The sequence below is a fragment of the Mus musculus genome, chromosome 15 (assembly GCF_000001635.26).
Source record: "Mus musculus strain C57BL/6J chromosome 15, GRCm38.p6 C57BL/6J".
NCBI classification, from domain to species: Eukaryota; Metazoa; Chordata; class Mammalia; order Rodentia; family Muridae; genus Mus; species Mus musculus.
In genome coordinates, this window is record NC_000081.6 from 89,505,959 (window position 1) to 89,533,459 (window position 27,501).

Sequence of the window (27,501 nt, forward strand, 5' to 3'; positions counted from 1 at the left end):
ATGCAAGGCAGAAGGGTCAGCCTATGTTTCTGTGTATGTGTGCGCGTATGTGTGAGGCGGGGTGTGTGTGTGTGTGTGTGTGTGTGTGTGTGTGTGTGTGTGTGTGTGAGTGAGTGAGAGAGAGAGAGAGAGAGAGCTTCTGGAGCCAGGCTGGTTCGCACTGGGTATAGGTGACTAAGTGTGCAGGGTACTGTGGGCCCCTCCTCCACTAAAGCAAAGCCTTCTAGCCATAGGGATCTCTTAATGTTCTGGTAGGCTTTTCTGCCTGTGGCTCTTTCTGGAACACAGAGCCCCAGGCTTCCCTTTCTTCTGTGAGGATTACTTGAAGTGTCCCCATTTTTTTTTTTCAGTGACATTGGGCAGCAAAAGGCTGAGGCTGGCATTAATCTTAGAACATTCCTCCGTTTTCTGTCAGTCTGGCCTGGGGGTTCATTTTTGGATGGGGTTAAGATTAAGGTCAGTTTCATGTTTAGGGCTCTTCCTTGAGCTGCTCTCTGCTAATAAGGCTTGGTTACGAGCTCCTTGAGCCTTGCGAGGTGGGGCCGTAATGATGGTTGTACCGAGCGTGGGTGGCTTCCCCAAGAGAGCTGAGTGACTTCATGATCCGTGGTACAAAGCTGGGTCCAGGTTCATGCAGAAAGAGTGGGGGGGGGGAATAGCTGGGTTGATATAGGGGCAAGAGAGAGGTGCAGTTTGAGTGGGGGTGAGAGTATTAGTGACAGTGTTTTCTAGGACCACCCTGCTGTGGATCTTTGGGGGGTCTTGTTTCATCTGCTTGTCTAATCGTGAGAGAACTGTTAACAGTGCGGCACCTCACCACGTCATAGGTGAAATAGAGCATCTTAGAGTTATCGAGTCTTCTTTCACCTTGGTCTTTTATAGCACTTGATCCTGGCAGGGTTTGGGTTCTAGGAAGCGGCCTGTTTGTAACTGGGTCTTCAAGGGATGAGGAGCTTGTATGGTCTCAAGCGTGAGGGGTAGAAATATTTCTCTACCCCTCATCCTAGGATTCTGGGGGTCACCATCTATTTTATCCCAGTGTGCTGGCTCAGTTGGGGTCGGGCACATCATCCGCTGAGTAGAGTGAGCACGTGTGTCATCTGATCCTGATCTCTTTTAGGCATCTATTGTTAGGTTTCTATTGTTGTGGTAAAAACACCACGACCAGAAAGCAACTTGGGAAGAGACAGGTTTGTTTCAGCTTACAGCAGCCCATCATGAAGGGAAGGCAGGGTAGGAACCGAAGTCAGGAACCTGGAGGCAGGAACTGAAGCAGAGGCCATGGAGGAGTGCTGCTTCCTGGCTTGCTCCTCATGGCTTGCTCAGCCTGCTTTCTTATATAATCCTGAACTACCCGCCCAGGGGTGGCACCACCCATAGTAAGCTGGGTTCTTCCACATCAATCAATCAATCAATCAATCAATCAATCAATCAATCAGTCATCACCACCACCACCACCACCATCATCACCATCATCGCCCCAACTGGCCTGTAGGTCAGTCTGATGGAGCTGTTTTCTTAACTGAAGCTTCCTCTTCCTAGATGACCCTGGCTTGTATAAAGTTGTCAACAAATAAACAAACAAAAACCAAACCTGAGCAGAACATAACCAGTTGTCCTTGCGTAGGATGATTTATTTTGAACTTTCTTATTCCAGTTTATCTTCCCACTATCCTTTTGTGAAGTTGATTATTGGGCCTCTTAACAGAGAAGGAAACCAAATCTCCACAGGGTTCGTGACAAAACCCATCCTTAGATGTGGGGGCTCGGGTCTGTCATCTGCACATCTTTACTCCAAGGACATTTCTTAAGTGATAGTTGTGCGTTCCTAGGTCTCACTCTGGTCTTTGGGCAGAGGCTTACACATGGAGAGCTATGTGGAACTCTCTGCCTATTCACCCTCCTCTTCCTTCCTGAGGGTCGGGTAGGGTAGGCACTAGTGTCATGCTTCAAGAGACAGGACACGTCCTGTGTCTTGGCAGGCTTACTTCTCTTTAGGGACCAACAGACCTTGGGCAGGACTCTGTCCTGCCAGAGGCTTCCTCTCGCTTCCTGCCTCTGTCACGGGGCTGTCCTCTTTCAGTCAAGCGCCTGTGTGCATGAAAATACTCTATGCATATATGTTCTCATGGACCATCTATCTCATTTTTGGTAAGTGCCTTGGGAAACGCGCCTCCTATGGTGATGTCACCTGGAGAGCTTGTTCAGGGTAGGTTCTGAGTCTGGGCCTGGATGGAACCTGCGTTTCTACACCGGTCATCAGCTCAAGATGAAGCTTGCTCTGCTGGTCCCACCTCTACTTTTTATAGACAAAGCTAGCAGGTAGTGCTGCAGGCCCATGCCGGCCCATAGTGTAGTTTTAGTTTTTAAATTAAGGTGAAATGTTCCTTACCTAAAATTGATGACTCTTAGTGGCAATCCAGGGCATCCCTCACATTTACAACATTGTATGCTGGTTTTATTGATCCCCAAATATTTTCTTTTTTTATTAGATATTTTCTTTATATACATTTCAAATGCTATCCTGAAAGTTCCCTATACCCTCCCTCCACCCTGCTCCCTTACCCACCCACTCCCGCTTCTTGGCCCTGGCATTCCCCTGTACTGGGGCATATAAAGTTTACAAGACCAAGGAGCCTCTTTTCCCTGTGATGGCCGACTAGGCCATCTTCTACTACATATGCAGCTAGAGTCAAGAGCTCTGGGGGTACTGGTTAGTTCATATTGTTGTTCCACCTATAGGGTTGCAGTCCCCTTCAGCTCCTTGGGTGCTTTCTCTAGCTTCTCTATTTGGGGCCTTGTGTTCCATCTTATAGATGACTGTGAGCATCTACTTCTGTATTTGCCAGGCACTGGCATAGCCTCATACGAGACAGCTATAACAGGGTCCCTTCAGCAAAATCTTTCTGGCATATGCAATAGTGTCTGGGTTTGGTGGCTGATTATGAGATGGATCCCCGGGTGGGGTAGTCTGTGGATAGTTCATCCTTTCGTCTTACCTCCAAACTTTGTCTCTGTAACTCCTTTCATGGGTATTTTGTTCCCTATTCTAAGGAGGAAGGAAGTATCACCCATTGGTCTTCCCTCTTCTTGATTTTCTTGTGTTTTGCAAATTGTATCTTGGGTGTTCTATGTTTCTGGGCTAATATCCACTTATCAGTGAGTGCATATCTAATGACTTCTTTTGTGATTAGGTTACCTCACTAAGGATGATATCCTCCAGATACATCCATTTGTCCAAGAATTTCATGATCCCCAAATATTTTCATTGCTCCAAAGAATATCTCAGATATGTTAGGCAATTATTCTGTATTACCCTCTTCTGCCAACCTGTCAGCTGAGAAAATAATTCCTCTTTGCATTTAGCTGTTATTGCTGTTTCATATCAATGGGATTATACTACCACTCTCTGTGTTTGACTTCTTTTACTCTTTTTCTTTTTGAGCTTCATCTGCCTTGTAAGGTCACCACTTTATTCTACCTTAAGGATAAAAAACCATTCTACTGTCTTTATGGATGGTATTTGGCTTATCCATTTATTTGTGGGTGAATATATAGATTGTTTCTATGTTAAAATATATTGTGTGTGTGTGTTCTCACATGCACAAGCCTGCTTATCTGTATGTGCATCACATGCATAATACATGTTCCCTTGGGGGCCAGAAGAGGGTATCTGATTTCCTGGAACTAGAGATACAGCTGGTTGTGAGCCACCCAATTGGTACTGGGAACCAAACTTATGACCCTTTGCAAGAGAAGCATTCACTCTTTAATTTTCATTTTATGTGTATGAATACACTGTGGCTGTCCTCAGACACCCCAGAAGAGGGCATCGGATCCCATTACAGATGGTTGTGAGCCACCATGTGGGTTCTGGGAATTGAACTCCCGGCCTCTAGAAGAGCAGTCAGTGCTCTTAACCTTTGAGCCATCTTTCCAGGCCCCTTGTGTTTTCTTTGAGACAGAGTTTCTCTGTGCAGTCCTGGCTGTCCTGGAACTAGCTCTGTAAACCAAGCTGGCCTCAAATTCAGAGATCCACCTACCTTTGTCTCCTGAGTAGGACACCACCGCTGGGCTGAGTGGCATACCCTCTTAACAGCTGGGCCATCTCTCTAGCTGGTTCCTATAACATATGAATATTGCTATCACCATCACAAACATGTCTGTACGTGTATTTATATGAATACTTGTTTACACTTCTTCTGGGTTTATCCTGAGGGGTGGAATTTCTAGGTGACATGACATTTCTTACAGTTTTAGAGGAACTTCCAAACTGTTTCCCACCAAACTTCTGTCAGCCGTGCGTAAGTTTCTAACTTTTTAACTTCTTTACATTCTTCCTGAAGCCTGTCTGGTGCTTATTTATTTATTTTTTAAATTGTAGTTAATTCTGTTGGATATGGTGCGATATTTCATTGTGGTTTGTGGTTTCCTAGTGACCAGTGATATTAAGCTTATTTACAAGAGTTTGTTGTTCACTTGTGTGTCTTTGGAGAAAAGTGAAGGCCTTTTCTAACTTAAAAACCGTTTTACTTATTGTTGGATTATAAGAATTCTTTATATATTTTGAATATACAAAGAATAGATGGCCAGCAAGATGGGTTAATGGTTAAAGGAGCTTGCTGCCAAGCCTGGCAACTAGATCAATCCCTGGGAAACCCACATGGTGGAAGGACTTTCACATGTGGGCCACGGAACATGCATGTGCATACACACACACACACACACACACACACACACACACACACACACACATATATATATACACGTACACAAATAAATAGATGTAACAAATTAAAAAAATGTATCATATATATCTATTTTTTTGAGATAGGGTTTCACTATAGCCCAGGCTGTTGTTAAACTTGGTATGTAGCCCAGGCTGGGGTCAAACTCTTGACAGTTCTTCTACCTTAGCTTCTGAGAATAGGGATTGCAGAAACCAGATCCTGTATACTGCTCTGTTTCTTGCCCAGATTCATTTTGAATTCTGGTCTCAGGTGATCTTCCTGCCTCACCACAGGCACTTGTCTTCGTAGACACAAAAACCTGCTCGTTTTTGTTTTTTATTTGCTCATGCTTTTGATGTAGCAAAGAACCCATTGTTGAATGAAAAACATAAGCAGTCCTAAGTTATTTTTCGAATATTTATTTTACTTTATATGTATGTGTATTTTGTCTGCATGCACATATATGTGCACCACAGGCATGTTTGGTCGGATGGATCCCCTGGAACTGGAGTTACAGACAGTTGTGAGCTGCAATGTGGGTGCTGGGAATTGAACCTGGGTCTTCTAGAGGAGTAGCTAGTGCTCTAAACCACTGAGCTACAAGGAGTTTTGATTATTCTGCAGTTCATAAGTGGAGGTTGTACTCTATGAAGGAGCAAAAGGTCATATCTTTGTAGAGACAAGAAAAGATTTGTTTTTTGTAGTTAGTTGGTGGTCTCATTAGTGTGGCCTCTGGCTTCAGACGATGGTTTACTGTCACCCTGGCTTGTTTGGTAGGAATTTAAAGAGTGGCCAGAGTCACTCTTATTAATGGCATTGCAATTAGATGATTTTGTAAAATTTATTATTAGTTTTTGAGACAGGGTCTCACTGTGGCTGGCCAGGAATTCACTACATAGACCAGGCTGGCCTCAAACTCCCAGGGAGATCCAAGTGCTGAGTTTAAAGACATGTTTCACCCTATGCCTGGCACTTAAAACAAGTTATCCACTTTGACCAGAACTCGGAGCATAATTGGAACCATGTGTCATGGGCACGATGTCTTTGACTCCAATCATACTGTTAAGATGTTGAAGTTTTTTTTTAAAAAAAAAAATCTCATTTTTGGTGTGAGCACATTGTGGATGGCTGTGGAGACACTTTTGAGACCCTAGAAAGAATGTAGAATGCTGGAGAATGAGAGGAGTATCAGGCAGATGCCCAGGAATAGAGTTTGTCCTTAGCTGAGGATTCTACCAACCAAACTTTTATATACACACACACACAGACACACAGACACAGACACACACACACACAGACACACACACACACACAGACACACACACACACACACACAGATACACACAGACACACACACAGACACAATTTTTTTTTTGAGACAGGGTCTCTCTGTATATCCTGAAACTCACTATGTAGACCAATCTGGCCTCCAATTTACAGAGATCCACCTGCCTCTGCTTTCGAGTGCTGAGATTAAAGGTGTGCTGAGCCATGTCTGGCTCAGGATAATATTTCTATAGGATAAAACCCTAGCAAAGGCAAATCATTAGAACAAACAAAATCAGTTGGGAGTCCAGAAGGGAGTTAGCCAAGATTTCTGGAGTTGAGCTCTAAGCATGTTTCCTGGCTCGCATCTTGAACGCCCGTATTTCTGGCACAGAGATGCCTGGCCTCCCCTGGTGGCCAGCATCGGGGGTAGGGTTATCCTCTGGAATTACATCAATGTGTCTCTCTCCAGCTTCGGAGTTTTCAGGAACCGAGCAGGTCTTGTTCTTAGTGATTCTAAGTTGGAAATGTGGGGAAAAAAATTCAAATGGAGGAAAATGGAAAATCACTATCCAGTTAGGTCTACAGGTAATAAATAGTAGTAATAGCATTCCAAAACAGTTAGCAGGCCCACAGTCTCAGAACAGTGTACTGCAGTTTTTCTCTGAAGCATAATTTTCTTCTCTGTAGCCACATCATTCTCTTGAACCTTAGCCTATTTATACACATTTAGTAGGAAAGGCTTAGAACATAGTTAAATTGGTAGGCAGGGGCCCAGCTATGTAGAGCTCTGGGTTGTATCACCAGGACTGAATAAGGCAGTCACAGTAGAGCACACCTATAAGCCTCATGAAAGTGAATTTGAGGCCAGCCTGGACTACATGATACTATCTTCCAGCAACAGCAATAACAACACAACCACTCCTTTAGTAAGGACATAGTTAACGACATAGGCTCTTCTTAAGTCTGTTTAGCTGAAATGCTTGATAAGGGGCCTCCGTTTGGACTTTATATCAAGACAAACCTCCAACTTTCTCTGCAGTCGTTACTCTTTTTTTTTTTTTTTAAGGTCTTTCAAATACCTTCACGTTTCTGGAGGAAACCTGGCAGGAAGTGAGATTTTACTCACAACAAGGCTTGGGACAGCTCTTGCAGGTTGCCATCCTATGCAGATTCTCAAAGCACATTCTAACCAAAGCCTTGGTGGTGGAATCGGTTTTTCCAATTGTACTCTATTAAAAAACAGAAGTTTCCTACGGAACTTGTGCAGACAATTATATTCCCACGTAATAAAAATATCCACGATCAGCTTTTCCAGTGCTGAAGGATCAGGTGGAGGGGGGGGTGGGGGGAAGGAGTGAATATTTCAGTTTTAATTTTCAAAAAGTAACCAATAGGCCACAGAGAGCCTAAAGGACAAGGGAAGCATATTTCCTTAAATCTAGAACATTAAAATGAGAAGAAACTCAAATACACATACAACCACTCACCTCATCTTTTTTCTTAAAAAAAAAAGTTATTAAAACAGTTGAGCCAGGCAGTGGTGGCTCACGCCTTTAATCCCAGCACTCGGGAGGCAGAGGCAGGCGGATTTCTGAGTTTGAGGCCAGCCTGGTCTACAGAGTGAGTTCCAGGGCAGCCAGGGCTATACAGAGAAATCCTGTCTCGAAAAACAAAAAAACAAAAAACAAAAAAATTGAAAAAGATGGGCAATGGTGGCGCATGCCTTTAATCCCAGCACTCGGGAGGCAGAGGCCAGCATATCTCTGGGAGTACAAGGTTAGCCTGGTCTACAGAGCTGTTCCAGGACAGCCAGGGCTACGCAGATTGAACGGAACCAAACCGAGCCAAACCAAAGCAACCAACCAAACACAAAAAAGTTAAAAAAAAAAAAAAAGCATACACTGAAATTAACTGGACTCAGACACACTGAGATAACTCACCTGTTTTCCGGTCTGTTATTACTTCTTTTTCTGCTTGTTTATTATTTTGAGACAGAGTCTTATTCTGCATCCTAAAAGGCCTGGGTTCCCCCTCTCCTCCAGGCTGGGCTTGCATTTATGATGATCTCTTACCTCATCTTTAAGTGCCAGGACTGCAGGTGTGAGCATTATGCCAGGCCCTTGTCCCAAGTCTTGTTTTGCTTGGACTTGGTTAGCAGTCTCTCCAAACCACCGGGTATTTCTCCTTCCACCTCTCCCTCTTCTCTTTTTCTCTCCTCTTTTCTTCCTCTTCTCTCTCTCTTCTTCCCTCTCTCTCATTCGCTTTTCATTTACCCTTCTCTCCTCTTCCCGCCCCCACCCCTTCTCAGTGTTTCTATATTGCCCAGGCTGGCCCTGGACTCCTGGGTTCACCAAGTCCTCTGGACTCAGCCTCGGAACTACTTGTGAGCATGCGCCACCATCCCTGGCTTTCCCTTCTTCATTACAGTCCTGAAAATTCCTGTTCAAGCTAATGGTATGGTCGGAAAGTTGCTGGGAACCTGGATTCCACAGCACTTGTCTAAGTGCAACACTGTCTTTGAAGGAGAGATAATTTTTGGCTGCAGCTTGTTGCACACACCTTTGGAAAAGACTGAGAAGAATAACTGTATACTTGACAAGATGGAAATCAGCCATGGCTGAGATCTGATGATAAGGTCAGCCGACAAGCGACTGCGTTACTTCTTACCGATTACAAGATTTTATCACAACCAGACTTAACGACCAAAAAGAGGATATCAAGACAGGTCAAACTTCTAGGAGTTCTGTACAATTTTAGAATGTTTGAGTCAGGAAAGTATGTGAAAATACAGTTTAAAATTTGGTACCTGGAGGGTGTATGCCTATGTTCCTAGGACTGTGGAGGCCAAGGCAGGATAGTAACAAGTTTGGGGCCCACCTGGGCTATATAGGAATTTCCTGTCCTTACCCCCCAGGCTCCACCCCAAAAGGAGGTTTAGTATTACATATGTAACACTGTTTTCAAACAATTTAATATATCAAACAAGCTTAATTAATTTAGCATCTCTTACTATTACAGGGGTCTTTCTGGATTGTTCCAAAGTTAGTTTAGGATAAATACAAGTCCGGGAGTCAGGCACGGTAGATACTCCAGGGCTTTAACTCCAGCTCTTGAGAGGCAGAGGCTGGCAGATCTCTGTGAGTTCCTAGCCTGCCAGGGCTACACAGTGAGACTCTGTCTCAACAAACACACAAACAAACAAACAGCCCACACCAAAACCCAAACCAAACCAAAAAACGAACAAAAAATCCCAAAACAACAAACAACCCCCCAAAAAACCCCACACCCCAAAATTACCTACTGTACTCTGAAATCAGTCACATAATTTTTCTTTTGTCCTTAGGTCTGGCTGACCAGTAGCATGGGTGGGAAACACACTAGGAATGGCTTTCCATAGATTGCTAGCCTTTTCTTATTTATAGGTTGCCTGTGTGTGGACCCCATGGGGGCTTGTGGCCATGACTGTCATCCTTAGGGTGACATACCCAGGTTCCACTGGCATGGTGAGATGACACATGAGCTCAGGTTGGAACCTATGAGAAAGGCAAAAAGTATTTTTACTTAGACGGGAATACCTCTATTTATTTTTGAGCTCAAGAATGTGATCCATCTAACAGTGGTTAAAGAGCAGACTGAAAAGCTTGATTTTGGGATATGGTGTAATTCTGGATGTAGAGGTAGAGAGATAAGAGACTAAAGGAAACCTGGGCTATGAAGTAAGACACACACACACACACACACACACACACACACACACAAACTGCCTATTGTGGTATGAAGTGAGACAGACAGACATACATACACACAAAACCTGCCCATTGAAGTGAGACAGACAGACAGACAGACAGACAGACAGACACACACACACACACACACACGCTGCCCATTGTGGCTTCTAAGCTTTCTCATTAAGATTTACCGTTTCCCTAGAAAACAGCAGGTCCTGAGATACAGTCCCAGGTGCTGGGTTGAAATAATGTATTATTTCCTATCTTCCTGGAAATGTCCTACTGAGATCTTTTCATTAAAACCCAGTTAGATTCCCAAAGGCTCCCTACAGAACCCACGACAGTTTTTATTTCAACTTCAGAAGTCAGTATGACTTTAGGAGCCACAGTGAGTCAAAACACTGTCAAGTAAACCAAGAGAATCGCACACAAAATGTCGAGCGCAGGAAGGCTCTCACTGGCTCCAAGAAGCTGCTCTTCTACTCCGTCTGACCAGAGAAATGTATGCATGTTTACATCTTATCGCATTCTGTAACTCATGAATAGGGGGGCGAGGATCACTCAGCCAGGAGGAGAAGGGAGAAACACAACTTGTAGAAGCAAGCTGAGAAATACAATTTCAATTGGTTAGAAGTTCGTGAGTGTTTTCTAACTGGTCTCACTTCTAGTTTCAGTTCATGGTGTACACTAGCTGTTGCTTTGTTCAGGTGGAATTTGAAGTTTGAGGGTCACCACATTAATGGCATTCAAATAACATTTTTTTTCTTCCCCCTTATCAGTCACCAGTCACTTCGTTTTCTTTTTAAGTTTCCTGAGTTCAGCTTTTTATATTTAGGTCACGGATCAATTGTAACTTAATTTCTGTATGTTCTGTGAGTTCATAGTCAGCTTTCAGGCGGCCCTTTAGTTGTCTGGCGGTATTTGTTGGAGAAAGTTTTCTTCTTTCGCCGGTTATTCGTTGCTGGTGTATAGAAACAAGCTGCCTTTTGTACAGAGGTCTTGGACCAACATTGCTGTATTTGCTTATTCGCTTTCGCGGCTTTCTTGGTGGGTTACTGGGATTTTCTATTCATAGGATCATTCTGTCTGCAAGCACAAATGCATTTACTTCTCTCTCTCTCTCTCTCTCTCTCTCTCTCTCTCTCTCTCTTTTCTAATTTGGATACATTTAATTTCTTTTATCCTCCTTCCCTTCCCTTCCCTTCCCTTCCCTTCCCTTCCCTTCCCTTCCCTTCCCTTCCTTCCTTTTTTTCTTTCTTTGGGGTGGGGGTCTCACTACAAAGCCTTGGCTGGCCTCAGACTCCTGAGTGCTGTTATTAAAAGCATGGCCATCATGCTCAGCCTTATTTGGTTTTGCTTAAACTTCTCTATGTGGAACAGCGGTAAGGAGAGAGCAGGCATCCCGGTGCCGCTCTTTATGCTAGGAAAGAGCCTTTAGTCTTTTCCCATAGATGTGATGTTAGCTGTTAGTTATAAAGACCCCTTAACATATCGAGCATGTGTCTTTTTCTGTTAGCAGTGTCCTGATGTTTTATCACTGAAGGATGTGCGATGATAGCAGATGCTTTTTCTGTATCAGCCCACCTAATGACGTGGGTTTTTTTCTCTCTGTTCCACTGATGCACCACGTTGGTTGCTTAAGCCTTTAGCTTGGTCCTTGGAATGCGGTTATCTAGCTTGGGCATCAGTAAGACAGAATCAGCCAGGAATTGTTTTCTTCTTTCCCGACTCTTTGGAAGCATTTGAGAAGGATGGGTGTTGATTCCCAAGTGTCTGTAGTAATACCATCTGTTATCACTTTCCGGTCGTTGGTAGGAAGATTGTGATTTCTCAGTTTCTTTGCCTGTTTCAGGTCTGTTTAGATGTTTCTGTTTCTTCTTGAGTCAGTTTTGGTAATCTGTGGATGTTAAAAGAATTCCTACCTACCTAGTTTATCTAATTTGGTGGCAAGTGATTATTCACAGTGTCATCTTGTATTTTATTTCTGAATGGTTGGTTAGAATACCCTAAAGCCGCAGTTCTCAACCTGTGGGTCACAACTCCTTTGGGGGTGTCAAATAATCCATTCACAGGTGTCTTCTATCAGCACATCAGATAATTACATTATGACTCCTGACAGTAGTGGGATTACAGTTAATGAGGTAGAAACAGAAATAATTTTGCAGTTGGGGGTCACCACAACACGAGGAACTATAGAGGCCACAGCATTAGGAAGATTGAGAACCACTGCCCTGAATCATTTCTGATTTCAGCTTTCATTTTTTCCATATCCTTTATAAAAAGTCAGTCTGGCTAGAAGTGTGTTGGCTTCTCGGTTTACTTTATTTTATTTATGAATACAAAGATTTTGCCTGCAAGTGTGTCTGTGCATCATCTGAGTGCCGGCTGCCAGCAAGAGCCAGAGGGCAGCTTCGGGATTCCCTGGAACTGGAGTCTTGGATGGTTGTAAGTTGTCTGAGCTGTATCAGCTCAAATAGTGATGTTGGCTTCTCCTTTTTGTTCCACTGATACTTTATGTCCTTAAGACACAATCAACTTTTGTTTCCTTCAATCAGCTTTTGTTTCCTTCTTTCCTGTCTCTTTGGAAGAGTTTGAGATGTGGTGGTGGAAATCGAACCCAGGTCTTCTGCAACAGCAACAAGTGCTACTAATGTTTGAGCCATCTCCCCCTATACACCTTTTTTTTTTCCTAGCCAGGGTTCTCTCTCTATGTAACTAACTGTCTTAGGATTCACTATGTAGACCAGGCTGGCCTCTAACTCACAGAGATCCAACTGCCTCTGCGTCCAGTGCTGGGATTAAGGGTGTGTGCCACCATGCTCAGTGTGCTGATGTTTTTGTTACTGTTGAGAAACTATTGTTATGAAGTTCTGCCTGGTCTTGAACTTGTAGTGATCTTTCCGCCTATGCCTTGCCAGTGCTGGGATTATGGACATGGGCTAGCATGCCTGGTTCTTTCTACTTTTCTCTTTTCAATACTGGGACTGGAACCAGACACTTGGGGATGCCAGACAAGCTACCGCTGGTCCCTACTTTCTTGCTGCTTTTTAAATGTAGGTGCTTGCTGTTAAGTGAAATTTCCTAGGTGTGTTAGTCAGCTCTGCTTGTCTTGTCTCCTGTGACCTCAACCATCTTCTTCTTCGATCTTCTAGTCATTACTGGAAATGAGTATTGAAGGTTTTGGGTGTTATTGTGGAACTGTCCATTTCTCTCTCTCTTTTTAAGAAAGATTTATTTATTTATTTTATGTATGTGTGTACACTGTCACTATCTTCAGACACATCAGAAGAGGGCATCAGATCCCATTACAGATGGTCGTGAGTCACCATGTGGTTGCTGGGATTTGAACTCAGGACCTCTGGAAGAGCAGTCAGCGCTCTTAACCGCTGAGCCATTTCTCCGGCCCCCTATTTCCCTTTTGTAATCAGTGGTATTTGTTTAGTAGGTTTTGCTTTTATGGTCTTTGGTGTGTACATATTAATGTTTGTTAATCTTGATGAATTACTGTAACAAAAGTTAGAAAGATACATTATACGTAAGTATCTATCTATATTGTGTATGTGTGTGTGTGTGCGTGTGCGTGTGTGTGTGTGTGCATGTCTGTGTGCAGATGTGTTGTATGCCTATATAGGCCTGAGGTCAATTTCCAGTGTTATTCCTTGGTAGCCATCCTGAATCTTGCTGTTGAGACATGGTTTCTCACTGGACTGGCTTGCTGATTAGATTAGGCTGGCTGGCTGGCTAGTGAATCCTAATGGTCTTCTAGCTCTACCTCCTCGGCTCTGGGATAAGTGCAGGCAATGATGTTGACTTTGTGTGGGTGCTGGGGATGGAACTCACGTATTCATTCATGCATATCAAGCACTTTACTACATGAGCTATCGTCCCAGGCTTACTGTATTTTCTTGTAAAGTTTACTTAGTCTCTACTCAGCTCTTTTGGTTATTATTTACATGAGTTATCATTATTGTTATTATTGTTATTATTATGATGATGTTAAATATTCTAACTTTAGCCAGGCATAGTGTCACATGTCTTTAATTCCAGCACTTGGGAATCAAAAGCAGACAGATCCTTTGGTTTTGAGGCCAGTCTGGTTTACACAGTAAGTTCTAGGACAGCCAGAGCTACGTAGTAAGACCCTGTCTCAAAATACATCAAGCAAGCAAACAAAAATATTACAACTTTCAATATATTTATGACTTTGGATCTAAAGTGATTCTCTTCTAAACAACGTATAGTTCAATATGTTCTATGTTTTTAAAATAAAGTTTTATTGGAACATAGGTGAACCCATTTGTTTACATACTATTTGTGGCAATTTTCACGCTACGGAGATAGAGTCTGAGATATGGCCGTGGAGTCTCTTTGGTTGGCAGAGCCTGAAATAGTTCCTGCCTGGTTCTTTTTAGGATGTTTTCTGGCTCCAGTCTAGAATGCCTTTTTTTAGTTTCCCTGGCTATAGTCAATAGTATATAGTCTCACATAGCAGTAGTTGGATGAGACTTGTCACATGTAGCCTGCTTTATCCTGAAGCCTGTAGAACGGGAAGTTCTGACCACAGAGCTGGGCATGCCGAGGCCTTCGCTGGCTGAGAAGAGAAGCAAACGTCGATCTGTAAAGTCAGGGTTGGAGGGAGCAGGACTGGGATGTGGCCACCCAGTGGTGACCACATTAATGTGGTTAACTGTTCTGATTTCCTGGGATTGGGGCACTTCCTAGAGCATGTTTTACATTCATTTATTCGTATGTGTGTGTACATTTATAGATATGCAGGTAAGTGTACATGTGTATTGGAGTCAGAAGTCAACCTCGGGTATTTTTCCTCAGGAGTTACCCCAAATTGATTTTGGAGACGGGGTCTCTTGGTAGGGCTTAGGGCTGACCGATTATGCTAGGCAGGCTGGCTGGAGAGCCCTAGGGATCTATCTGCCTCTCTCCACATCGCCTGCACTGGCATTTCAAGTGCATGCCAACACTCCTGGCTTTTTATGTGGGTGCTGCAGATTGAATTCAGGTCCCTAGTTTTTGCACACAAAACACTTTAATGACTGCACTATCTTCTAGGCCAGTATTTTAGTTTTAAAAGATCAGTTGCCCCACACAAAGAACTGCAGGCAACTGGGGCATACTGGGAGTGGGAGAAACATCTTCCCCAAAGAAGAACACAATAATTGGTTATCTAATACCAAATGGTCAGCCCTGAAATCATCCATACAAGTAACATTATATTTACCCAGCAGCTTATGTCCAGGTACATACATATATGCACGTGATAACAATGAAAATGAGGGCATGAATGTGAAAGAGCAAGGAAAGGAATATGGATTGGTTTGGAGGGAGGGAAAAGAGAAAAGATGTAATTATTTAAAAAAAATCAATGAATCTCGAGTCTTACTCCTGCCCCTCTACTCCAGTACCATTCAGGGAAACCCCCAGCTATGCAAAGCGACGGCGTCTGGCTGGCCCGAGTGGCCTGGCATCCCCACGGCCCTTACAGCGCTCAGCCAGTGATATCAACCTGAAAGGTGATCAGCCCGCAGCTTCTCCAGGGCCCACTCTCCGAAGCCTCCCTCATCAACTCTTGCTCCAGAGGCTTCAGGAGGAGAAAGACCGTGACAGGGATGGTGAACTGGAGAATGACATCAGCGGCCCCTCAGCAGGCAGGGGTGGCCACAACAAGATCAGGTAGGAGGGCCTGGAAGGAAGGGTCAGGATGGGTCGAGAGCTATGGCAAGCCTAAGCTGGATAGTAGGGAGGAAGGGGAGTTCGTGGCCCCTGTGCAGTGATAGGCTGGGGCTAGGGGTGGAGTAAGTTCCTTGATGGTTTCACTCATGCTGATCTCTGGAAGATGCTAGGGCTCACTCTGAGGATAGGGGCAGCTGAGAGAGTTTTGGGTAACCAACTTGTGGTTAGGATGCTCACTACGGCATGAAAACTGGTGGCAAATTGGTTGGAAATATCTGTGTAGGCTCAAAGCCCATAGGTGAGAGTTATGGCTGTCCGTCGTCCCCCACATATCTGCCCGAGCCCTGTAGAGTAACAGTACTTTAAACCTCTCTCCTGAGTTCTGGAATCTTGAGAAACCAGGATATTTGCAGTATCGACCTCCTTATAATCTAAGAGTTGGAAGCAAAGAACGGAGCCTCTTTCACTCTGTAGGCTTAAGGGGTGGTCACTACGCTGGTTTCTCTACCAGTACAGTGTAGGGTGTTTCCTTTGAGAAGCCCCCTAGGGTGCCTGTGAGGGGGTCTTGGACCCTCCTCCAGCACTGCCTATGTTAACCACTGGTTGTACCAAATTCCCAGAGTCTTGAGGTTCGTAGCTCTCATTTTTTGCTTCCTGCCGTTTCTCCAGAGCCAGGTATAAAGAAGGTGTTTGGAAGCCTGTTGGATACAGTGTTACATAAGCAGCTTGTTGTTTTCACAGTGTCGGCCAGCTCTGATAGCCAGCCCTACGGGTTGATGTTCCCACTGGGCTGAGCAGCAAATGCATGCCACTTGGTTAACTGCTGTCGTTTAGTCTGGGCTAAACGACACTATTATACAGGCTGGTCCCCCAGCCCCATGCCCAGGTTGGGTCAGAGAGAGTAGACATCGGCTTGTGTGGGTCCAGGGGTTTGGTAGAAGGCCTTTGATGTAGCATACACTAGGCTGTTCTTTCTGCAGCATCCCCTTGCCCGTGCAGCCTGATTTCCAGGCTGTAGACTTACTGGACCCCCAGGGTTGTCTGTCTGCTTGCAAAATCACATTTCTCCTATGCAACTTTTGCACGGCCCTTTGGGTTTTCTAAGAATTGAACGGGGTGGTGGCTGGAAGAATGCATTCAGGGATGTTGCGGTTTGCCAGGAGGACTGTGTGTGAGTGGAACTGTGTGGCTGTCACTGGGTCCCTTTCAGTTGTGTCTGTTGCAGTTGGCACAGAATAATCTCCTCTAGTCTAGGCTTTCCAGTTCACCTTTGGGAGGGCAGAATTATTTCTTTTCCACATTTATTAGGCGACTGGAATGCCAGGTGTGTGTGTGTGTGCGCGTTCGCGTGTGCGTGCACGGCACACGTGTGAGTTCAAGGCTCACCTCTGGCTCCCCACCTCTACCTACTCCCCATCACACAGCAGGGGTCCTGACTGGTTCTGAGGAGGTAGCCACCTGGGCTCCTGGCTGAGAAACACTTAGATGAGTTGTGATACAGGTTAAGGGGGCTTACCTGGTGTGACAGTGGTCTGCCAGCCAGGATGTGGCAGAGTGTGTTGGGGGTGCTGAGAAGGAAGAGACCCTCAGGCAGAGGTTGCCTGTTAAAATAAAAACGAAAAAACAAAAACAAAAACAAAAAATCCAGGATGTATTCATGGACCCTGGTGGGGCTGCAGTGGCTTCTATTGCTTCCTGTTGGCTGAGCCTGGCATAGAGCCCAGGACTATGGTCTGCAGGTTCTGGCCCCCAGCACCAGAGTGAAACCTACAAGGGGCAAATTTGAAGCCGAGGCAGTAACTTAATCTCTGGCCAAAAGGGCAGTGTCACAGTTGTTTAGGTGGTGGGAACAGTGTAGCATATCTCTAAGTCTCAAAGAGCCTGGTCATTGGCAGAGCAGGTGAATTTGGCCTGTCGGGGTACCAGGGAGCCCAAGCAGGCTTTTGGGTAGAAAGGAAGACCAAGACCTCAGACTCTGTATATACCTAAGCCCGAGAAGTGGTCACCATAGATTGACATGGTGGTAGGGACAGCTGTCCAAGACCACAGGAGTCAGGCCCAGAGGCAGGAGAATTGGGGCTCCCAGTGCATGTTGCTGGTCAGGGTGTGAGGAGGCCAGACCACTGCGCCCCGCCTGCCCTTCCCTGGTGCCCAAAGCCTGGGTGCCAGCCCTTCTCCAGCTCCTACCTGACAGTTCTGCCCGCCGTTCCCCAGTGCGCCCACCTCTGGGCCCTCGGTGTTTCTTTCCAGCCGCCCGCGTGGGGTCTGCGGGGGGCACCGCGGACTCAGGGCGCGCCGGCCGCCGCCGCCCGCAGAGGGAGGAGCTGGCGGAGGAGGCGGGGCGCGGAGCGGCCGTGGCATGGAGCGAGCCCGGCGCGCCCGGGAGCGCAGCCCCGCGGCCCCGGAGCCCTGAGCGGGCGCGGCTCGTGCGCTGGCGGGAGCGGGCCGGGCGCGGCGGCGCGGCCCATGGAGCGGCCCCGGGCCGGGCCCCCGGCGGGCGGGCGGGCGGCGGGCGGGCGGTGGGCGCTGCGGCGGCGGCTGCGGTGAGGCCGGCGGCGGGGCCGGGCCGTGCGCCATGGAGGCCCCGGGCGCCGGCTTCGCGTGCCCGCTGCCCCCCGGCATCGCGTCCGTCACCTACGTGTTCGTCTACAGCCCCAGTGGGCCCGGCGGATCCGGCCCCGCGCCCGGCCCCGGCCCGGCGTCTCCCGCGCCCCCCGCGCCGCCGCCCCGGGGCCCGAAGCGGAAACTTTACAGTGCCGTCCCCGGCCGCAAGTTCATCGCTGTGAAGGCGCACAGCCCGCAGGGCGAGGGCGAGATCCCGCTGCACCGCGGCGAGGCCGTGAAGGGTGAGGGGCGCGGGCGGGGTGAGGGGCGCGAGCCGGGTTGGGGGGCGGGCCCCGGGGCACGCGGCCTATTTCATTGCCATTTGGGGGAGGGTCTCTGTGGTTGGGGTGTCCCTGGGTCATTCCAGCAAGCTGCTGTGCCGGGGTCTCAGTCTCTGGCCCTGGTTTTATGGGCTCCTGGCATGAAGCTCTAGCGCTGTCATGGTAGAGGCTTGGCTCTTTTGGGGCGGTTCTTGTTACGATGGGGGCCAACGACAACTGGGTCCTTGCGTTGGAAGGACCCTAACCCGTTCCAGAGCTCCCACGCCTTGTGGGGTTCCTGTGTCACTTCTGGGGCTTCTTCACTGGCAATCCTTGGGATCCAGGTGAGGGGGGCTTGTCATCTTCGGGGGATCTTTAACAGTTGTCTGTGTACAGCACACATTTCTTCCATGGATGGGGAAGACAGCTCCCCCTCCCATCATGAGGCTCTCTGCCGTCATTGGGGTCCTACCTTGGGCACTCTGTCAGTGAGGTGGAAATAGTTGTAAAGACCAGCCCTCCTGGTCTATAATGTGGCTTGCTCCACTGGCTGCCTTGCCATGACCCTGAGCTCTGGACAGTGACTCTTGGGTGGATGTCAGTTACCATGGTTGGGGGGAACGTGATCCCTGTGGGCAGGAGGAAGAGTATGTCTGGCCTCTGTTTCTGCCTCTGCCCTCTCCCAGTGTGTCCATCTGTGTCTGTCTGTCTCCCACATGTCCATCCTTTGCTGAGGCCATCTGTTCAGTTCTCTTCTGTGTGGATCCTAGAATCTTCCCAGGAAGAATGCTAGGGGGGAATGCTGGCTTGAAAAGAGAGCAGTGGTCAGGGTCGTGGGCAAAACCTGAGCCTCAGGTGGCAGGGAAGCAGGTACCCTGCTGTCCTCTTTTTCCCTGACAACCTGTCTGGCTTCTCTCCCTAGTGCTCAGCATTGGGGAGGGCGGTTTCTGGGAGGGAACCGTGAAGGGCCGAACAGGCTGGTTCCCAGCTGACTGTGTGGAAGAAGTGCAGATGCGACAGTATGACACCCGGCATGGTAAGTGACTCCAGTTTTTGCTCAGATACCTCCTAAAGGGCAGGCACTTCTTCTAGTCTCCCTATGGTCTTCTTGGTAACACATCTGGACATCCCCCCTAAGACTGAGAAGCAAACTCAATAACACTCAAGATACATTCAGATTTGCACATATCCATGGTGGGCAAGCATGCATGTTCTTAGGAACAGGGGTATGTGAACCTGACAGTGGAGCCACCTTTGCCATGCCAGCTGGAGGAGTACACTCATGGTCATCCCTCTGTGTGCGTGTTGGCACACGAGTCTTCGGTGACAGTGACCACCCCTCTGGTACATTCCTCACGGAAATACCAGGTTCGTGGAACTCCCAATTCATGAGTGGCTGGCACGTAAGGAAGGAACCAGTGTGAGAAAAGAGGCGTTTTTCCAAAGTGGACAGATTGTCCAAGTAGGCAGAGCAGGAGGCATGGGCCAGCTAAGAGGAAATGAGGCCAGTTGGGCCCCAAGGAGTGGCTCCGGGGTACCTGGGGTTGGTATGGTCTGAGGGCAGCTGATGAAGGATGGCTCCTGTTCTTACAGAAATGTGAGGTGAAGGTTGCAGCTCCTGGGGCCCGCTGAGGAACTGTGGTCCAATCTAGCTGAATGCTTGGACTTCTAGGAAGGATCCCCTTAGATGCTGGTGAAGGGTCCTCTGGGGCCCTCAGTGTGGGCTGCTTTCATGTCTGGGGTGTACTCTTTCATTGCGCCCTCGGGTATTCTGGGAAGCCACAAGATCGATTATCTTCTTTCCAGATCAGAGAGTAGGTAGGACAAATGAACTCTGGGGTGATTATCAGTGGTATGTCTGGATCAGGGTACGAGTGTCCCTTTCTCTGTACATAGAAGGTTTGGGCCCAGGGTCGTGGTAACCTCTGTCAACCTCGACTTTAAGTTGGCAGCTTTCCAGGGGAGCCTACAATCATGTGGCCATGCGTCAAACTTGATGGATGCCTAGGTTATACAGGAACTCAGTTACTGACTTACTGCTGGCTAGGTTCCTTGCTTTCTTTTCCTTTCTTTCTCTCTCTCTCTTTCTTCTCTTTTCTTTTTTTTTTTTTTTTTATAAATAAATCTGGAATGCATTCTTTCAGTTCTACTTTCTTTTTTTTTAAAAGATTTTATTTATTATATATGTAAGTACACTGTAGTTGTCTTCAGACACTCCAGAAGAGGGCGTCAGATCTCATTACGGATGGTTGTGAGCCACCATGTGGTTGCTGGGAATTGAACTCAGGACCTTCAGAAGAGCAGTTAGTGCTCTTAACCTCTGAGCCATCTCTCCAGCCCCTTCTCTTTTCTTTTTAAAGATTTATTATATGTAGGTACACTGTAGCTGTCTTCAGACACACCAGAAGAGGGCATCTGATCTCATTACAGATGGTTGTGAGTCACCATGCAGTTGCTGGGATTTGAACTCAGGACCTCCGGAAGAGTGGTCAGTGCTCTTAGCCGCTGAGCCATCTCTCCAGCCCGTGCCTTGCTTTCTCACGTGGCTTATCCTTTTCCTGCCTTGATGGCTTTACTGGGGACTTGGAGAATAGAAGGGGATCGTTGCACTCACTTGCTGGATGTGGCCTCCGGGTGGGAATGATTTCATAGGCCCGTGGCCCAGTTCCAACAGGACCGAGTAAAGAGCAAGGAGAAGGGGCTACACACCTGTTGAATAGGAGCTAGTTGTATGCTTTTCCTACGGATGGCGGTACGGTTTTGAGAACTGTGGATCCAGGATCGTTTGGCCGTCATTCTGAAACCTAGGAAGGAGAGAGGTCTGCGTTGGAGTCAGAATCCAAGAGGAGCAGATGTTGGTCAGTTTTGCTTCAAGCCGGACCTTGTGCTGGCTGTCAGTGGTTATGGCAAGTGTACCCCGTCCCGGGTGCACAGGCCACTGGGAGGGGGCGGGATCCAGTTACCCCTGGATGCACAGGACACCGAGACCGAAGATCCGGGGTTAGCCTGAGGAAGCCAAAAAAAGATAAAAAAAGAAAAAAAAAGAGGCTCAAAGCAAAGGTGTTGTTTCACTTGAATTCCCCGGGTAGTTTACAGATGGGTTCCTCATATTTGTGGAGATCCAGCACCGCATTCTAGAACTATGCCCGTTGCCAACTTCTGTATTTGAGCAGCGCCAGACATGAGTTTTAGCATTTTTCTATGAATGGAGCTGTGGACCTATCCTAGCAATCCTGGGAGGTGGGGTGCCAGCGTTTAGTATGTTTCTGGGATGTCACTACCCACAGGGGGCGGGGATGTTTGTTCTTTGTTTTGCTGCATAAGCAGTTAGCTTTGTGAGGAATGGCACGGCTGGAGGGGGGAGCATGAGTCTTAGTCGCCTGGTCCTTGGGGGTCAAGGTAAAGAACGAGATCTTGTAGTAGGAGCTGACCGAGCAGATATTTTAGGGCCAAGATGAAGAAGATCTGGGCAGGGCAGAGTGGTGAGGACAATGTGTCAAGGTCAACAGGAGAGGACCACAGAGCAGCTGGTGTGGGGGTGATGGAGCTGCAGGCTTTCTAGCAACCACGGGACCTCTTAACAGGGCCATAGCTATCATAGATAACCTGAGGGAGTGGGGTTCAAAAGCACCTAGGTGATTGAGAGCTACGTGTATGACCATATGGTGAGGGCCCTGCTGGGACTGCCTTTGGGGAGGGTATAGGAGCTATAATGGCTTCCCTCTGACCCCAGCTACAATACCCATCCTGCTGCTCTGGGCAGAACTTCTTGTCTGGGACTTAGGCTGAGTTGTGCCAGATTGCAGAGGGCATCCTAGCAACAGGAACTTGTTTCCAACAGTCCTCCCCCCACCCCCAGCCCTCCAGACTCTGATTCAGGAACCAGAGTGGGAATGAAGGAGGACTATGAAAGACCAAGGATAGAAGCCGTGCTGGGGTAGAGGTTAGGTCAGTGTCTCCTAGGACCCAGGTCCTGGTCTTTACCTGAGCAAAGAGTCTGGCCTCCAGCAGCGCTCTAGCAGGAATTGAGGAATGCAGCTAGTGCACACATCTCAAGGCCTGACATAACCTCCCATCCTGTTTGCCTTCCTCTTTCCACTCGGAGAGAATGTTCCATTTGGGAGCCAGTGCTGGGCACATTCCTTTCAGCTGGCTTTCCTGTGTGTGATTAATAAAACGAGCACACGAATCTGTGTTATATAATAAATAGTTTGTCTGGTTGATAACAATTTAAAAAAAAAAAGAAAACAAGATGCTTTGAAATAGGACCTGACCAGGGCGAGGCTGCTTAACTCTGCATAGCTCCTAGGGTTAAGATCTGGGGAGGGCAGGGCAGAGAGGTGAGTTGGGATGAGCTAAGGCCATGCTAGTGTGAGAGCGGTGGAACCGGAGGCTTCCTGTCCACCGCTGGGTTCCCAGGCCTGGATCAGCTAGCGTAGTGTATCTGTGACCGGGTCAGCCTGAAGAAGGATGTGCGTGGGGTAAGGAGGGATTGAGGAGGGCCGCACACGTGCTGGCGAGGCTTCATCTGCACTGGTCTCGGGACTGGGTGGCAGGTGTACATTTGTCTCTTAGAGTGGGACAGACGGGAAGGGGTAAGCAAGCGAGTCGATGGGGCCCGAACGAGGCTGTTAGAACCTCGTCAAACAGGCTACTAGAGCCCTGTGGCCTCCCGACGTGACGGTTCCTACTGTGGAGAGAGAGAGGTTCAGATGTGACTGATGGGTTAACTTATCGAGAGTCTCGCACAAAGCAAGAGGGACCTGAAGTCTGGACTGGGACTTTTCTTGATAGCCGTGTCATCTGATGGGAAGGTGCTCTAACCATTGCTCCACCCTGTCTCTTCCACCTGCCTTTTAACTCACCTGCTCCTCCTTCTGTCCACCTACTTATCCAGCAGCCCACCCAGCTTCCCTTTTCCACTCATAGATCCCATCCATCCATCCACCCGTCCATCCATCCATCCATCCATCCGTCCATCCACCCGTCCATCCATCCGTCCATCTATCCCCTCATGGACCTGTATATCCTTCGGCTCATCCGATATTCCCTCAAACCTTCAGCATCCCGCCCATTCATCTATGCATTTACTTTTTTGGGTTATGTTCCTTCTCTTCCTACATTCATCCGTTTGCCCACGCATCCCCCATGCACACACTCACCTAGCCAGTTGTGTGCCTTCTGTTACGTACCAGATGCTCTGCTGGGCACTGGGACCACAGGAGTCATGACATCTGGTCTTTCGCTTTCAAGGATCTCGTCGTTGCTGAGAAGACAGGCCATAAAAGAGCTGTATCTTTCTGCTGGGTATGGTGGCCTCGTGCCTGTAAGCCTAGCGTTCAGAACACTGAGACAGATAATCCTAAACTCAAGGCTCAGACTGTATGCAGTGATACTTTTCTCAAAACAAAACAAAACAAAACACAAAAAAAAACCCCCCAAAACTGGGGGTGGTGGTGGTGAATAAAATATGGAGTGTAAAATAAATAAATAAATTTTAAAAAAGGAAAAATAAAAATAAAAAACAAAAACAAAAACAAAAAAACAAAACCCAAAAAAAGCCCCAAACCAAAAAACAATTCAAAGTCGTGACGGGTACTGTAGGACTCTGGTACCCAGCACCCACCTGAATCTCTATGACTCCCACTCCAGGGGATTCAGCTCCCCCATCAGGCCTGTGAATGCACTGGGCATACACGTGGTACACATATATACGTGTAGGGAAACACAGGAAGTAAAAACCAAAATCTTTTAAAAACTCAAAACAGTACGGAACCCAACTTAAAAAAAAAAATCACAGGTTCCTCCTGTTGTCTGTCTGTCTGTCTGTCTGTCTGTCTGTCTGTCTCTCTTTTAAATCCCCGTGCCTCCCTCTCCTCTTGCTGGCAGACTCCACACAGTTCCTGCCTGCTCCAGATTAATGCCTTTGCTGTGGTCTTTGCCTTGCCTGCCTCACCCCCAGAAGCCCTGCACCCTCACATCTACAGGCGGCTCCCCTGACGGTCGGGGTCTCTGCTCAGCTCTTCTTTCTGATGAGGCTGTTGCTATCCCTAGACTCGTCCCCCTTTTCCTGCTTGCTTTTCTCCTGTTAGCTGGCGTTTTGTATTCATTGCTTGTTGATTCCATGTCTCAGAATGGCTTATTAACCCCTTAAAGGCGGAGACTTTGCTCTGTTCTAAAATAAACAGTGCCTGGTCGGTAAATGACTGTTGAAGTAAAAAGTAAGAAGGGCTATGCTATGGCAAGAGAGGGTGAAGGAGGGGAGAGATGCTGAGGAATGAAATTGAAAACTGTGGTGGCGCCATCTTGAGGCCATCTGTGGTACTGCAAGTGCTGCTAGAGGAGCCATTCTGAAGCTTCAAGGGTCTAGTTGTAGATTTGAACCTTCTTCAGGAAATCTACAAGGCTAAGTGAGATTCAGCAAGAGGTATGTCCTGGCCAGGTCCACAGTGTTCACGAAGGACTTTGAGATCAAAGGACAGATATGTATATAGTCCTGTGGAATACAGTCAGGGCAGGGGACTGAACACTTTATAATCCTTTTTCTTCTTTCCTTGAATTTGTGCTGTTGTGAGGAAATCGGTGGACACCTTGGGATGCTTCCTTCCTGGTGCACACATAGGCTGGTAGCACAGCACACACATGTGTGTGAGCTCAACCCCTGTGCACACAAACACATGTTTGTTACTAGATCCTGAGCTCATGGACGGAGAGCAGCCATGGCTCTCGTTTGACACACATAAGCACCAACCCAGCATTTATACCTGACTGTGAAGCACACATTCATGTACTCTCATCTCTGAGGCTTGCAGACGGGACCATGCTGGCCTTGTATGGTGTCTAGATGCATGCTAAGTAAGGAGAGATGAGCACCATTGGTTTCCCCTTGGCTCTAACTCCCAGAGGCCAGAATTCTATGTATGGTTATCTGAGCTCTACTCCCTTAGGACTTTAGGCCCCTGGGTCTTAGGATTTGCCCCCACCCCCATCCCCACTCACATCGAGGCCCAGAGAGTGTGGGGGCAGAGACTGATCAGCGCAGTTGGGGGAAATTCAGCTAGGTGGAGGGTCACGACTGTTTCTTAGCCTTTGATGCTCCCCGCAGAAACCAGAGAGGACCGGACGAAGCGTCTCTTCCGCCACTACACTGTGGGTTCCTATGACAGCCTCACTTCACACAGGTACTGGCAGGGGTGTGGACACGCAGGGACAGTAGCAGGGCCTAGGGTGTCCAGTGAAAGGGGGAAGTCAGGGTATGGGGAGTGGGTGGCTAGCTTCCTCTGCCTTTGTCATTCTGTGTGGTCTGGTGTGTATGGGACCCTGTGGGTTCAGCCTGACTGCCAGGCTCCCTGCAGACCTCCCAGCTCAACCTTGCTTTCCTTTGCCAGCGATTATGTCATCGATGATAAGGTGGCTATCCTGCAGAAAAGGGACCATGAGGGGTTTGGCTTTGTTCTCCGGGGAGCCAAAGGTAAAGGGTGTGAATTTGGGGGGTATCGCATTGCTGTCAATGTCTTCTGTGGCCTGCCTCTGCCCCTTTTCCCCTTTTAAAGCCCTCTGCTTCCCCCCCACCCCCCGTGGTTATATGTCTTGGTTTGGAACATACTGGGGTACAAGACAGTGGATCCCTCTCCTTTTAGCCTTTCATTTCCTTGTGGGGATCTCTGCTCCTGGTGAAACAGAGATCTTTTTGCTGAGGGTAAATGTGGAAGTTCACAGAGGGATGTACAGTCATTTGGATATCCCTACCTGCTGCCTCTCCCACCCCATTGCTATGCCTTAGTAGTCAGGTGGCTTCTTGGGGCTCCCCGACATGATCTATGCTTGTGAATGCCTTTTATCTTGCTCTCCCTGCAGCAGAGACCCCCATTGAGGAGTTTACACCCACACCTGCCTTCCCTGCACTCCAATACCTTGAGTCTGTAGATGTGGAAGGTGTGGCCTGGAGGGCTGGACTTCGAACTGGGGACTTCCTCATTGAGGTGAGGCCCGTCCCGACCCTGTCCAGCAGGAGGGGGCGAGAGCACTACTAACTGCCACCTGAAGAGGGGACAGCTGGCCTCTGACTACCTAGCTGCTTGTCTATCCCAGGTGAACGGAGTGAATGTCGTGAAGGTTGGACACAAGCAAGTGGTGGGTCTCATCCGTCAGGGTGGCAACCGCCTGGTCATGAAGGTTGTGTCTGTGACCAGGAAACCCGAGGAGGATGGTGCTCGGCGCAGAGGTGAGGGTTCTGATGGCTGGGCTTTCAGACCTTTGACTTCAAGCCCACATTCCTCTTCCATTTCTGATCCTACACAGCTGACATCACATTGCTGCCTGAGATGAGATAAAATGCCCTTATTTGCTGCACAGGTCCTTGGTGTTAGATGCCTGACCTCTGACCAGGCCTCTGATCCCTGATCCTAGATTACCCCTCCTCAGTTCCCTCTCCCCTTCTCCTGTGAATCCCCCCAGCCCTGGTGTGGCAGAGCCCTCCTTTCCGACGCCAGCAGCTGCCTGGAGGCCGGGTTGTCATGGCAACCGTGAGGTTGACGCTGCTGCTGCTGCTGCTTATTGTGCAGGGAAGGGGGAGGCGGCACCTGAGGGAAGAGGAAAAGCGTCTTCTCCCCGCGCCGACGCCAAAGACGCGGCACCGCCTGGGCCTAAGAGGCTTTGCCGCCGGCCCAGCCCAGGTGTGCCGCCTGCCGGGCCACACTTTGGTCTTACAAAGAGCAGTGGTACCTGGGTCTGGGTGCTTTAGGCGGCAGGAGGTAGCCTGGCAGGAGATCTACCCAGCCCCCATGGGTGGTGCCCACTCACTGGGGCCTTGGAGCCCGCAGGGTGGATCCTCAGAGCAGAACCAGCCAGCATCCTAGCCTTTGCTGGTGCTTTTATTACCATTTGAGGCCTTGGTCCTGGGAGTCTGAAGAGCCCTAGGGGCACAACTGCCCTGGCTCCACTGCTCCCTGAGTGCCTCACGCCATGAAGAAGTTTGCATCTAGCCGCAGCCTGAACAAGATCTTGGCACAGTGTGACTCCTCTTCCAGAGAGTACGAGGAGGTCCAGGCAGTGGAGCGCAAGTGGCATTTGCACCTGGCCACTCCGCGCCGCCTGCTGCTGGACCGGAGGGCCAAGGCCTCCCTCTTCTTTGCAGCCCCACCACCCCCAAAGAGGGCTCCCAGCACCACGCTGACCCTGCGGTCCAAGTCCATGACGGCTGAGCTCGAGGAACTTGGTGAG

General features: G+C 48.1%; 1 protein-coding gene and 1 long non-coding RNA gene across 15 annotated transcripts in view; one reads left to right on the plus strand and one right to left on the minus strand.

Moving 5' to 3' along the window:
- Window positions 1-27,501, plus strand: part of Shank3 (SH3 and multiple ankyrin repeat domains 3) — a 67,249-nt gene that overhangs the window by 12,946 nt on the left and 26,802 nt on the right. For 11 of the 12 annotated variants that reach the window (XM_030248673.1, XM_006521224.4, XM_030248675.1 and 8 more), the window contains 8 exons: window positions 15,145-15,415; window positions 18,068-18,261; window positions 19,202-19,315; window positions 25,385-25,460; window positions 25,668-25,750; window positions 26,137-26,261; window positions 26,371-26,503; window positions 27,416-27,496. In XM_030248673.1, coding sequence (XP_030104533.1) covers window positions 15,145-15,415; window positions 18,068-18,261; window positions 19,202-19,315; window positions 25,385-25,460; window positions 25,668-25,750; window positions 26,137-26,261; window positions 26,371-26,503; window positions 27,416-27,496 — 1,077 coding nt within the window. Of the gene's footprint in view, window positions 1-15,144; window positions 15,416-18,067; window positions 18,262-19,201; window positions 19,316-25,384; window positions 25,461-25,667; window positions 25,751-26,136; window positions 26,262-26,370; window positions 26,504-26,942; window positions 27,497-27,501 lie in introns of those variants that run through there. The other variant, XM_030248676.1, reaches the window with a different exon arrangement.
- Window positions 1,439-17,792, minus strand: Gm15609. Of its 3 annotated transcripts, none has more exons than XR_003951650.1 (3): window positions 17,603-17,792; window positions 16,932-17,016; window positions 1,439-9,532 (listed from the first exon to the last, which is right to left on the minus strand). It is a non-coding gene; the product is annotated as a predicted gene 15609 (long non-coding RNA). The 3 variants fall into 3 exon arrangements; XR_003951649.1 differs by lacking the exon at window positions 1,439-9,532 and adding an exon at window positions 10,527-16,113; XR_003951648.1 differs by lacking the exon at window positions 1,439-9,532 and having other exon boundaries at window positions 10,527-17,016.